This window comes from Perca fluviatilis, chromosome 16 (genome assembly GCF_010015445.1).
Source record: "Perca fluviatilis chromosome 16, GENO_Pfluv_1.0, whole genome shotgun sequence".
Lineage (NCBI taxonomy): Eukaryota > Metazoa > Chordata > Actinopteri > Perciformes > Percidae > Perca > Perca fluviatilis.
Genome location: NC_053127.1, coordinates 21,708,868 through 21,721,393, shown reverse-complemented (window position 1 = coordinate 21,721,393; position 12,526 = coordinate 21,708,868). Strand labels below are relative to the sequence as shown.

The 12,526-nt window shown below is 39.9% G+C and overlaps 2 protein-coding genes across 3 annotated transcripts in view; both read right to left on the bottom strand.

The window, feature by feature from the left end:
* Positions 1-1,684: 1,684 nt before the first annotated feature.
* On the bottom strand, positions 1,685-6,851 carry dnajc18 (DnaJ (Hsp40) homolog, subfamily C, member 18). Its single transcript, XM_039777988.1, has 8 exons — positions 6,725-6,851; positions 5,678-5,717; positions 5,214-5,359; positions 4,692-4,898; positions 4,325-4,437; positions 3,873-3,982; positions 3,583-3,755; positions 1,685-2,343 (listed from the first exon to the last, which is right to left on the bottom strand). Exons 1-8 carry the CDS (start codon positions 6,849-6,851, stop codon positions 2,219-2,221), a joined length of 1,041 nt encoding a protein of 346 aa, XP_039633922.1. The 3' UTR covers positions 1,685-2,218.
* Positions 6,852-11,016: 4,165 nt separating this feature from the next.
* Positions 11,017-12,526, bottom strand: part of LOC120544614 (serine/threonine-protein phosphatase 2B catalytic subunit alpha isoform-like) — a 30,245-nt gene continuing 28,735 nt past the window's right edge. The window contains exons 13-14 of one of the 2 annotated variants that reach the window (XM_039778503.1): positions 12,471-12,521; positions 11,017-11,385 (exon numbers count right to left, since the gene is read on the bottom strand). In XM_039778503.1, the coding sequence (XP_039634437.1) occupies positions 11,210-11,385; positions 12,471-12,521 (227 nt within the window). In that variant the 3' untranslated portion in view covers positions 11,017-11,209. The remainder of the gene's footprint in view (positions 11,386-12,470; positions 12,522-12,526) is intronic. The other variant, XM_039778504.1, reaches the window with a different exon arrangement.

The following is a 12,526-nucleotide window of genomic DNA, read 5'->3' as shown; positions in this document are numbered from 1 at the left end:
TATATTAGCTCGATAGCTCAAATGTAGTGTCAAACAGAAAAAGTAAGATACTACGTAAAGTTGTACACGCAGTGTGTGAAGTAAGTCAAACCTCCTACTCTTATGTTTGAGGAAGCAGCTGGACAGATCACATGAAGGTGACAGTGTGAATGTACAGAAACATTAAAGCCTTGGAGCACACTTTACTGCATGTGTGATGTTTTTCTAAAGGCACTAGTGAGTGGTTTCGACAGTGTAAATGTTTGGTTCAGCTTTTGTGTGACATTTTACATGATTTAATTACCTTTTTGAAGATAAATAATCCAAATATTTATAGGAGTCTCACTGCCTGATTTACTGACTTCACTCCACAGCGCTGTGGAGATAGGTCTGGCAATGCAAGACTACTGCCTGATCAACTTGAAATAAAGACACTTTGATTCTTATATCCTAAGTGGGATCTTCGTTCAGCGTTCAGTCAAACCAACATCAAATCATGAATGAACAAATCAGACAGGGCAAAACCTATTCTGGTTACATCTTTAATTTCCAGGTATATTTGGCTGAAAACTGAATTCTGCAGTGTTGCTCAAGTGTACTACCACACCAAATGATACCCAAACCTGATTTTTGCGTGTCACAGTAAAGGTTTTACATGTTGGTGAGTTACAGTGTGGACTTCAATATTCTAATCAGTTAACATTGTTAGTGGGTCAGTAGTCATTAAGATGTGTCCTCTGAAAAATAAATATGCAACTGATAACACTCTCTCACTAGGGTGCATGCAACAGTAACAGGGAACACAGGATTAAATATTAACTTAAAAGTGCTTGAGATGAACCTGAATATTTCAGAAGTATGAGAACAGCTAAGGCAGTTTGGCAGTCTTAGTGCACAGAAACAACTGTTGATGTCTGTAGAGATTGAATCATCTGTGGTTGGTATAAACAAAGTTCACTCCACAAAGTTAGCATCCTACTCATGACTAGAACTGACAAGACAAAAGTCAAATTCTGGTTCCTAGCTGTGGGAGAAAGATGTTCAGTTCCACGGATATTTAATAGAATTTCTGAACACAATTTTAATTGTTAATTCTCTTTAAGATGGAGATTTTCAAAACAAAATGTGTCTTCTTTATAAAACAGTATAAATTAAAAAGGTGCAGAATTTATAAAACGGTTATAAACCATGGGCCAAAAAAAACGTTTTTCTGAGAACAAAATGCTTGTGCACGGTTTAGGAAAAGAAGCTATTGCATGCCATTTAAGCCTTTGCAACCTTACCGATATTGCGCCCGATCGAGCTTCCCACATCTACCAGGTACAGCAGAACACAGTGCAGGACTGTGAATGGGCTTTTTGATTGAACTGGACTCACTGCTGTTGACAAATCAAAATTATGGAGGAAAGCTCTACTGGAGCTCTTTTTTTTCTACTTTTATAACAATCTTTTTTTTTTCAGGCCTTTATTTGTATAAGACAGTTTAGACATGAAAGGGGAGAGTGAAGGGGAATGAACTGCAGCAAAGGGCCGCAGGTCGGAGTCGAACCGGCAGCTGCTGCGTTGAGGAGTAAACCTCTATATATGGGCGCCCGCTCTACCAGGTGAGCTAACCAGGCGCCTGATTTGTCTTTGTTTTAATAATAAATAAAAGGCCCTCTGTCATTTCAGTACAGAAGTTCTCAGATTTGTCCAAAGACTACAGTATGATTTAAGTCACTGTGTTTTATTACTTCCTACAGAAAAAAAAACAATAATGAGCCAGGAATCTCAAGTAACATTCACTCTATTAAATATTGAATAAATACACCTAAAATTTCAGTGAGGACACAAAAACATTCAAAAATAAATACACAGGTAAACTACAAAACCTGAACAAACAAAATTGTATGTGTGAACATACTACTGCCTTCATAACCCCAAAGGGAGACCCCTTATGTCATGCCATTTCTATAAGAAAGTTTAAAGGCTCTGAGACATCGAACACACTGCCACAGTGAGTTTGCACTTGATGCTGCTACCACCACAGCCAGGGTTGGCAGCTAACATGCAACTCTATTTTCTACCATCAAAGAGGAGAGAAGGCACATTGTTTCCAGTGGCATAATCTCCCACTGACTGCGCTGTACCTTAAAAAAAGATTTCTTTACAAAGTGGCCAGATTGGATAAATTAGACAATCCAATAAAATGCATTATTGTAAAGTCTGTAAAGAAACGTGTTCTCCTCTCAAACAGTCCTCATTTGCCTCTCTGACGCCCAACCAATCGATGCAGTTTCTCACAGTTGTCCAGCCTCATTGACTCGGCCTTCTGCTTTAACCGTTCATCTCGGTACAGCTGTCCAAGGTTTGCCAAGTCAGATTCTGAAAAGACAGGATGACAAAAGTAAGATGCATTACAACATGTTATATACTATATATAGTATATTACACTTAAAGGAATAGGATTATTATTTTATTTGGACCACAGCATGTGACCAACCAGGCAGTAAAATGAAGCTTCATGCAGCTCCGCATCAACTCCAAACTCAGGTCAATTCTCTGTACTGACCTGGAGAAAGTCATCCATGTCTTCATATCCTCCCGCCTGTATTATTATTGCAACTCGTTATTTTGGTATCACCCAGTCTTGTTTATCCTGTCTCCAAATAGTTCCAAATGCACCAGCAAGAGTTCTGACAAGGTCAAAAAAGAGGGAGCATATTTCTCCCATTCTTGTCTCCCTACACTGGCTGCCTGTTAGCTACAGAATTGTTTTTAAAATCCTAATATTTGTTTTTAAGGAGTTAAATGGCTTCGCTTCCCTCTTACATTACAGAACTCCAGTCCCCATAACTCACTGTCAGAGATCTGAGATCGTCTGACCAAAGACTTCTGTCTGTCCCGAGATCCAGGACTAACTGTTATGGGGACAGGGCTTTCTGTATCGCTGCCCCAAAACTGTGGAAATCTTCCCCCCCCGTATTGAGAACTTCCAAGAGCCATCTCAAAAACACACCTCTACTCATTAGCTTTAAACTGTGCCTAACCAGCTCAGGTAATTCTCCTAAAAGGTCTGTGTTGTTACTATAGCTTCTGTGTGACCTGTGCCTTTACTATTAATATTATTATTATCATCATCGTTACTACTTATCATCACTCGGTCATCTGTCTGTTTTTCTTTTGGATCAACTGTGTTGTGTGTAAAGTGCTATATAAATAAAGTTGATTTGAAGAGTGCAACATGTTAGGGGAATACACATTTTAGCTTTCTGGCAGAGAGTTAGATGAAACGATCAATACCACCCTAATGTCTCTACGGTACATATGAAGCTACAGGCAGCAGCCGGTTAGCTTAGCTTAGCATAAAGACTGGAAACAGCTGTAGCCTTATATTTAAATGTAGTATCAATCTTATTATCCAACTCTCAAATTTTCAAAATGTTGCACTTATCCTTTAACAGTGACCAACTGAATGCAATGTGAATTTGAGGGTCTGGACAGGAAACGATATAAAACACTTCATATGAATGAAGATTTTAGAGTTATCTAAGTCAGTGATACCTCTGCACCGTAACTAAAACGGACTCCCCTCCCTCTAAGCCAAATGAGCTGCTCCCTTACTTTGCTGTTTCTCTTTCCAGCAGCTTCCCTGCAGGTGTTCGATATAGTCGCTCTCAATTGTTTTCTCTATTTCATCCAGCGCACCTCCACGGTATTCCTTCTCAAAACTTTTATCCACATAGTATGGTACACCCATGTGCTGCGTTTCCCTGGAGACCACCAGCCCCATGGCCCTGAAACCCAAACACATGATTAATATGTATTCAGTGAAAATATGGCGTCAACCATGGTGGAACCCAGGGATTGGCGAAAATGTCACTGTAAGAAGGTTAATGGCACGACAGACTCACGGCTTATAGAAGAGACTGTAGGGCGGGTTAGTAGCCATCATCTGAGTAAACACTGATATGAGGATTAGCACCAGCACGGGGAGAAGCTGCAGGAACGCTGTGAAGGTGTTCTGTGGGAAGATAAAATCAGCACAGATTACAAAAGCATATAATACTGTATGTAGGCTGCACTGATTCATGCCATCACACTACTTCTGTGTCTTTGAAGCAAACCATGAAGCAATGAAGGCACTTCAGTTACGAGGAATGTAAACGAATGACATAAAAATCTATCATTATGAGAAACTGAGGACGGAGGGCTGCAGCCATGTTAAAAATGCATCTCCAAAAAGTGTCATTTCTCCAGTGCATGTTAATGATTCAAATGATACCATATCGCTACAAGAAGATCGCAACATAAGACGGTGGTTGTTTAAACAGGGATTTGTCTTTATGTTTTGTGAGTCACTGACCTGAGTCTGGTTGTCCTCCACCACCTCCTCGCGCCTCTCATAAGCACGTCGACGACGAGGCTGATAGAACTGAGAGTAGGAGGCTCCCTGGTTGGTGTACACGTGGATATTTCCTGTAGAGAGATACACAATTTTAGAGAATTTAAGACAAAATTAAAACGCTGTAACATGTCTATTTCATCACCAATGACTCACTGGGCTTTCTGTGATTTTTCCCTGAAATGAATTCTAACATGCCAGCTGTTTGAAACCACCTGGCAGTGGTTTTGGTCTTCTTCTTTTAACACACCGTCTATGGAGCTCATGCAATGTAGTCTTTGTTGACCTAACACTTCATCCAACCAAACACTCAAACACAACGGCTCACCGGTGGGAAACCTTCCTCCAAAGAAAATGTTGAAGAGTTCCTCGGGGGAAATGTCAGCCTCGAAGTCTCTGTTAAAGCTTCTGTAGTATCCATGGCGACTGTGGCTGGACGTTTGGGGTGCGTTCGAAGCTGCAGATTGATCTCCGTATTGATCATACTGCTGCCTCTTCTCTGGATTGCTCAGTACTGCATATGCATTGCCTATTGCTGTTGGGAGAGGAGGTAAACATTTGGTTGCGACATATTTTAAGTTCAAACTAAAATAATAATATGCTGGGATGCATCTCTTAAAATTAAATAAAATAGGGGGGGGCTGTAACTCAGTCCATGGGGGCTTGGTCTGAGAACCAGAGGGTGGTTCTGGAGCTATAAGGAACATCCTTGTATCATTACCTCCACCAAGGAGGTTATGTTATTTCTTTTTTTAAGATACAATAACAATGGACAATAAAAATATATTGTCACCAGTCTCACTGGGGGGAAAAAAACTGTTTTTACTTTAACCTCTGTTAAAACTCGTACCTTTGAAAGCATCCGTGGCTCCTGGAGCAAAGTTCTTGTCAGGATGAAACTTGAGGGCCAACTTCCTGTACGCCTTCTTCAAATCTTCATCGCTGGCATCTTTGGAAACACCGAGAATTTCATAGAAGTCCTTGCAATTCTTTATCCTGCAATATAAAAAGCATAATGGATGTCAACACAAGCCTGAACTCTATCTCAAACTCAGATGAGGTTAAGTAACGTGTACTCTTCCACAACAGTTAGCTACATGTACATTTACAGAGAGCTCCATCTGACAGTCAATGTTACGTCTACATGCAAAGATACAAGCAAACGTTGATTTTAACCAGTGTATGACCAAAATACAGGTTATTCAGAGCATGTAACACAGCCAAAGTTATAGAGTAAGGAAAGATTGCGGTTGTCAGTCTGTCGCTGCGTAACAATGTGAAAGACAAATGTAAAAGAGTCGAGTCACTGTGCACCTGAGAACACCCTGGCGTGGTCCCCCGCGGGGCCCCTTTTTCCCCCCCCCCCCCCCCCATTTTTTTTTTTTTTTTTTTTCCCCCCCCCCCCCCCCCCCCCCGGGGGGGGGGGGGGGGCTTGTGGGGGGGGGGGGCCCCCCCCTCTCTACCCCAACAACCCACCATTCTTATCAACTGAACCCCCACTTTTTCACCGGAAAAAAAAAAAAAAAAAAAAAAACATTGTAAAATAGGACAAATGACAATTCAGATAGAAATGGGGAATAATCAATAGAAATAGAAATGTAGAATAAATATTAATAGCTAAAAAAAACAATGTCCATTGACATAGATGGATGGATGAACACCTTTTGGTCTTTTGATGCTGCTGGTGGAAGGCGCTGTCAAACATATATTGCTCTCAAAATATTTTTAGTGTTTAAGATCACGTGAAGTTGAAGGCCAAAGTATTTGATTCCCATAATTGTCATACTCAAACCATTCAATGATTCTTTTTGCTGTGTGTATAAGCAGTTGTTCATGTTTCTCCACTGATTTATTCAGACCTTTCCTTTCATTTAGCATCCCTTTTTACACGAGCTGCAGAGTGATATTGACTGTGCACCAAAAGTTGTTAACTACTTGCACTACATGTGAAAACTGCTGTAAAATGGAACCTGTGGGATTTAACTGCCTCATGCACGTTGTGCCCAAAGAGCTCTATGACCACTTCATTATTCCCTGATGATGCCATTACTGTAAAAGCTATTAGGCAACTGGAGACGCAGTCAGATTTTAAAACAGCACTGCCTCACACAATCGTAGTGCTGTCTGTGAACTGCAAGGGGGGAGGGAGCCCTAACAGCATGCAGCCTACACAGACATTAAGTATTAAAGCCAGATAGCTAGAATTTTTTCTGCTTCTAAAAATAGCAATTTAGTGCACCCATACTGAAACCTGTTAATACATTTCCTACAGTTAATACAGTCGGGTAAAATAGCTAACATTAGTTGAGCAATGTTAGCTAGTCAGACTCCAATTGCAGAATGTGCGTCGGCTAATTTTACCTCTGGCCCGGGTGCTGGGATAAATATTCTGGGCTTCATATAGCAGCTGCAGCGCCCGATCCTTCCTTCCGGACCGTAAACACAGCTTCGCCTTCTCTATCAGCCGGTCTGCTTCTTCTTTGTCCATTTCAACGTTGCGGATGTTGTTTTGCTGATCCAATCGCTTTCTGTAGAGGTCTGTGCCTTTGCAATGTGCGTCAATATCATATGGCAAAGCGAGCCGCTGCAGCTAACGTTAGATAGCCGATTAGCTTTGGTTTCAGACAGCTGCGTAACGTTAGCTAGGTGCAAGCCTGCAGCCACCCAAAGTCCTTCGCACTATCCGATAAACAGACGATGGCGGTTGTTGTCATGCTGCAAACAGGCCTGCAACTGGGCCATTTTTTTTAAGCTGAAGGCCTAAAGATAGACTGTTTTTGCTGTCTGGTTGTTTTAGCGGTGTTTAACGGGCCACCCTGTTAATAAACTGGACCCCCTGACCTGTGATGGACGAGATGAGGCAATACGTCATATCCTGTGGAGTGAGCTCTGCAATCTGTAGAAAATCGCCCTGATCTTGAGTCAAAATGTTATTTACTTGGTTATCTTTATGTTCGCAACTTATATGTAATTAGTGTTGCCCATCCCATTGCTTTCCCTGTCAATTAACTAACTGTACTTACAAAAACAAGAACAGACGGTTGAGTAACATCAGCAGGTGTAGCATGATGCTGCTGCAGCACTTCATTTAAAGACGTACAACTGAAACCTACTTGTGGTGCATTCAAGTGCCCGTGAAGGAGGAAAACCGAGCTATAATTTTGGTGAATGCTTTTTTAGGTGTTATCCATCAAGTGGTACATTGCTGCCGTTGCCTGCAGTGGCAGAATAAGAAGTTCAGCAGGTATGTATTGGATATTTTTAATTAACCAACCAATCAACCGTCAAAAATGCATTTAGCCTAGCTAATATGGATTATGGTAACAATATAAAATGCCAAACTGTCTACATCTCTGTAACAACCGGTCATTGACATGTTTAGGCACATTTAAGGCAGATTAAGTTAGATGTAAGTTACTGTAGTGTGATGATTCTGATACAGGAATCAACTTTAAGTGTAGTTAATATTCTTGGTTGCCTACATACAGTACATGGCTAATATATGTAGGCCTACGACATATTTAATTTTTGAGGAGTTGTAGCCTATCTGGATGTAAGTCAGGGTCAAAGTTTAAAATAGCATGAATACTTCACATTTTTGTTCATGCATATTTTATTCAAGAGTAAAAAAATGTGATTTGTCCCATAGGGCATGCTTACAATGTGTGTATCATTTAAGAAGTCAAATGCCAAAACATATTTCCATAGATAATAAAAAATGTTGCAAGATAAAATCCATTATATTTGTTTGTTGAAATATGCATGTAGACCCTACAAGAACCAGAAACAGAGGAAGAAAAATAACCATAAGCTAAATTGTAACAATAATAATATCAGCAGTAAATATAACCAGAGTACAATGTTTCCTGTTAAATTGAAGTGTGACACATGATTTTCTTTGTGTTCATTTAATTTAACATCTGAAAACCATGCTATCATGCTTTGGCAGCCTGAAAGTTGCTTTTCACTGAGATTATATTCATTCACACTATTGAACATTTTCTGTACATCAGTACAACAGAAAAAAATAAACAAGGCTTCACACCTTAGAAGGGCATCTCTGCATACAATAAATCAATATAAAATTAAAAGCAGTGGTAATAAGTAACATAATGAAAAAATGGACAAAAACTATCAAAGGAAGCCTATTTATAAAATTTATAAAACAAGACAAATAAAACTATAAATGTAATTCAAAAATAAAAAAATTCAAGTTTACTATTTGAAACACAACTATCACAATTATAATCTCACATAACAATTAGGAACTTAATTGCATGCATTGATGCGTTCCATACCATAGATGCTGTGTTAAAAATCACTTTTTGTCCATCCTTAATTCACATACTTTTATCATTAAATAGAAAGATGAAATATAAAGTAGAAAAAATATTAATGTATGAAAGGAAATTCTAGAAATGTATGTGATACTAAGTATCGCTTGAGGTTGTGGCTTCACTGGTATCGACTTTCCTAAATTATTTATTTTGAAAGAACCAGAATGTTTCCTGTTTTAGTTTGAATTTTGTTTAGTTTCTCTTCTTCTATCGGCCATTTGGACTAGGGCTGGGTACCGAATTCAATACTTTTTTGGCACCAACCGAATTGCCTCCTCGAAAAATGCCACGTCATTCAATACCAAATTCCACTACCTAAGGATTAAATCTCATCAGCGTCAGTGAGCCAATAAGCACGCAGCATGCTTCTACCAAGATCTAATAATGCTGGTGATTGGCTGTTACACGTTGTAGAGACTTGCAGGAAAAGATCTACGTTACGCACAGAGATGGGGCTCATGTAGTAGGAGCTGAAAAATAAATAAAAAAATTTGTGCCATAATGTGTAATGTTGTAATTTCTTTTTTTAAAATGGATTTTATAAAATTGGCATCGAAAAAAAGTATCGTTCAGGAACCGGTATCAAAGTCACGGTATTGTTATCGGTACCGGTATCAAAGTTTTTTTTAACGATACCCAGCCCTAATTTGGACATGGGAATTAATGTTTAATTTGGATCACAGTGTGTGTGCACTTGTCAGTGAAGTTTTTCTCAGCCTGTTTCTCCACTGTACTGCACAGTAAAATCTGATTAGATCAGAAAAAAAGGTTGGAAAAACAAGAAATTTGTGATTAACACACTTTGATGCAAGATGGGTGGATTCATAAACCAAATGCCTGGCCTACGCTGTGCTCAGTTTTAATAAAGGAACTACTTTTACATTACATTTTTAAATTAATCTAAGATACATTTTAATGAAAAAGTCCTAATGTCAATAAAAATAAATAAGCATTAATTAACTCAATTCTGGCCAGGATACATTCTTCAAATACCTTAAATACATCTAAGCCAGCTTATTCTAATGACACAATGGTGTGTGGTTGTTAAATACTCTTTAAACAAAGATGTTTCAATTGTATGCATTCACAAATTTGTAGAATTTCCTTCTCATTTTGATATAGTACTTTGTGCAGCTCTTATGCGTGAATTTGCAGCACAGCAAAAAGTGCAAAAACTCAAAGGGCGCTGTATACTTGAGTTACTGCACGTATTGTTTTACTTTCTCTTTAGCAACAAGCAGGTGAGAAATAATCGGGTAGTGTGTGACAGCAGAGTATGTCCAAAAGTTCAAAATTACTTCTTCTCTTCTTCTTTTGTGGTCCAGAAACAGGTGTTAATGCAGCTTTGTTGCCAGTCATAGCAATGCAGAAGAGATGAGAAAAGCCTCTTTCATTGGAGGATGCTCAAGTGTATACTTTTCAGAAAGTGTGTGAGGTATAGCTTGATCAAAAAGTCATGCTTCTCTGACGTGAACTACTTAAACATTTACTAGAGGAAGAAAAATATTGTAGGGATGGTCTGGACAAAAATATAACCCTTTGAGATTCCCCTACGGACGTTGATGAAGTTTCAGTTTTATATGGGATAGTGTGCTCCTTTTGCATTTCCTGATGTCAAATCTTGGTGTTTAATCTGTGATGCTGAAGTACCTACGGTGGAACCAAATTTTACACATGCTCTTTTCGTCCCCTCCCTTTCTTCCCTCATCCCCTCCAAGTTACTTCTTGCTAGGAGATGACTGATAATGAGGGAGGTGAGGAAAGGAGCAGTGCTGGACAGTATTGAAACGTACCCAAGAGGAGTTTGATGTCAGACTGCAGTGGATTTGGTGACTACCCTGTCCCCTTTTCCCTGCAGGATGACGGCATCTTACTACAAGGTAAATTAATAAATTTAAGTCCACTGCTAAGATCGCACTGCAAGTTTTAAGAGGTTCACATTTAGTGGTGTGACTTGGTAATACTAGCAAAACATGTAGGTAAACAAGATTCTTTTCCTCATGAAGTGAATTTGTGAGTCATTCATAATACACTTTATGAAACAGTAACATGATTTGTGTGGCATGGATACTGCAATTATGTCTTCTGTCAGGCCCTGTAATGAAGGAGCAGACATTTGTCAGCACTCAGAACAACACAACCCCCAAGATATCAGTCTGTAATTGAACTGAGAAAGGGAACAACAGGCAGAAACAACTTTCAACCACACTTTTTCTGTCAGGCTGCAGCCTTCAGGCCTCTTCTTATCCCTGCACTCTGCTGTGAACCCCAGCCCCAGTCCCCCCACATACACACACACACACACACTCCCCCCCTCCCCCAACTGTGCGATGACATACTGTCATGAAAAAAATGACCTTTTTCGCCCGTTTTAGTTTTGCTGCAGATTTTCATGTTCTGTCAGTGGGCCTGGTTTATTTCTCTGTTCTGAGGCCTGAATTCCCAATTTGGCAATGTCTTGCTGCACAGAGCAACAGCAGAATGGTTCTGAGGCTCCGACAGCAAATCACTAAATGTTGCTGTTGTCATCCGTGCCGTTTGCCTCTGACATATTCATCTTTCCCATGGAGTGACCCACATGGTTCACCCCGTCCTTGCGAGGTGGCATGCGCTCGTTGATGCGGTCGAGGCCCTTGGCCTCCTCAAAGCTGGCAATCTTGTGCTGGGGGGAGAACCCACGGATAGCTAAAAAGAGAAAACAAATATAAACATATCAGGCTCACCTTGTAATGGCATGTTATGCCATGTTATGTATTTCCCCCAAAATGTAATTTATCAAAACAAATTTCTAAACAACCGATGTCTACAAATGTCTACCGCCCTGCTAGTAATTTCAAATAAGATAAACTCTACATGTAAATAAAAGATTTCTGTACTGTACATTGCTGTTTGTACCGAAGCTTCTTGGTTAGGGAGCATTGATTACCTTTGACATATCACAAGGTATTGAGGCTTCAGGGTGTATATTTCATGTTGATGCTCTGGTCTGTTTCTTGAGCATGCAGCACTTTTTTTTAGAACCAGATGGAGGCCATTTATAAGCCAAACCAAAAACAATGAAGTATTGTAGTCATGCATCTCTTAGCAGCACTTGCCTTTGCAGTCCCAGTGTTTTAATTGATCATTGACTTGCCAGAAAAAGATGTTCCTTTTTTATTTAGCTATTTTGTTTGTATTCTATTGATATATATGTTTGTGATGACCAATTCCAAATGTGGGCTACAGTCATTGCTGGTGCTAAGCCTCTCTATGTTGGTAGATTGATACACATAGAGAATCCTGGGACAGGAGAGTTTTAAGTGAGCAACAATTCATGCTATCTCCATGAACAGATTCCCTCCCCCCTTGGTACATGTACCCTGACCAAACAGTGACGAGAACTCGATCCCTCACCAGCTTCCCACCCTGCAAATACTGGTAATTGTAAGATGTTTTTTTCTCTTCACCACTCAGGCACACATTAGAAAACAAGTAATTAAAAAAATCCTCACCCTACATTACAAATGTTTTATGAAATAGGTTTTGCAGTTCAGTTCCCAAATGCATCCCCTCTTTAAATCCAATCATCCAGTCGTATTCCTGTTTTAATCAATGGTACTGCAAAGTAAAGTGCCAGCCATACCAGTATTAAACCTTCCTGTGAAATGTCACTTGATGGAGTTATTATTGTGTGAGCTGTTGTGTGCATGAAGTGTTAGTGGCAGGTGGCCTCTGCAGCAGGAAGCCCTGCCAATATGTTGAGAGGGGTTGAAGATGGGGCACAGGTTTACCTTCTCCGTCCTCATCAGTCGTCTCGATGGCTTCGATGGCTTCAATGGTGGCTGAG

Excerpts from the sequence above, each read along its gene's own strand:
- dnajc18 (XM_039777988.1), bottom strand. The coding sequence starts at position 6,851 with ATGGACAAAGAAGAAGCAGACCGGCTGATAGAGAAGGCGAAGCTGTGT. Across the intron at positions 4,899-5,213 it reads AGCCACGGATGCTTTCAAAG|CAATAGGCAATGCATATGCA; the intron begins GTACGAGTTTTA and ends CTCTCCCAACAG. Across the intron at positions 3,983-4,324 it reads TGGAGGACAACCAGACTCAG|AACACCTTCACAGCGTTCCT; the intron begins GTCAGTGACTCA and ends ATCTTCCCACAG.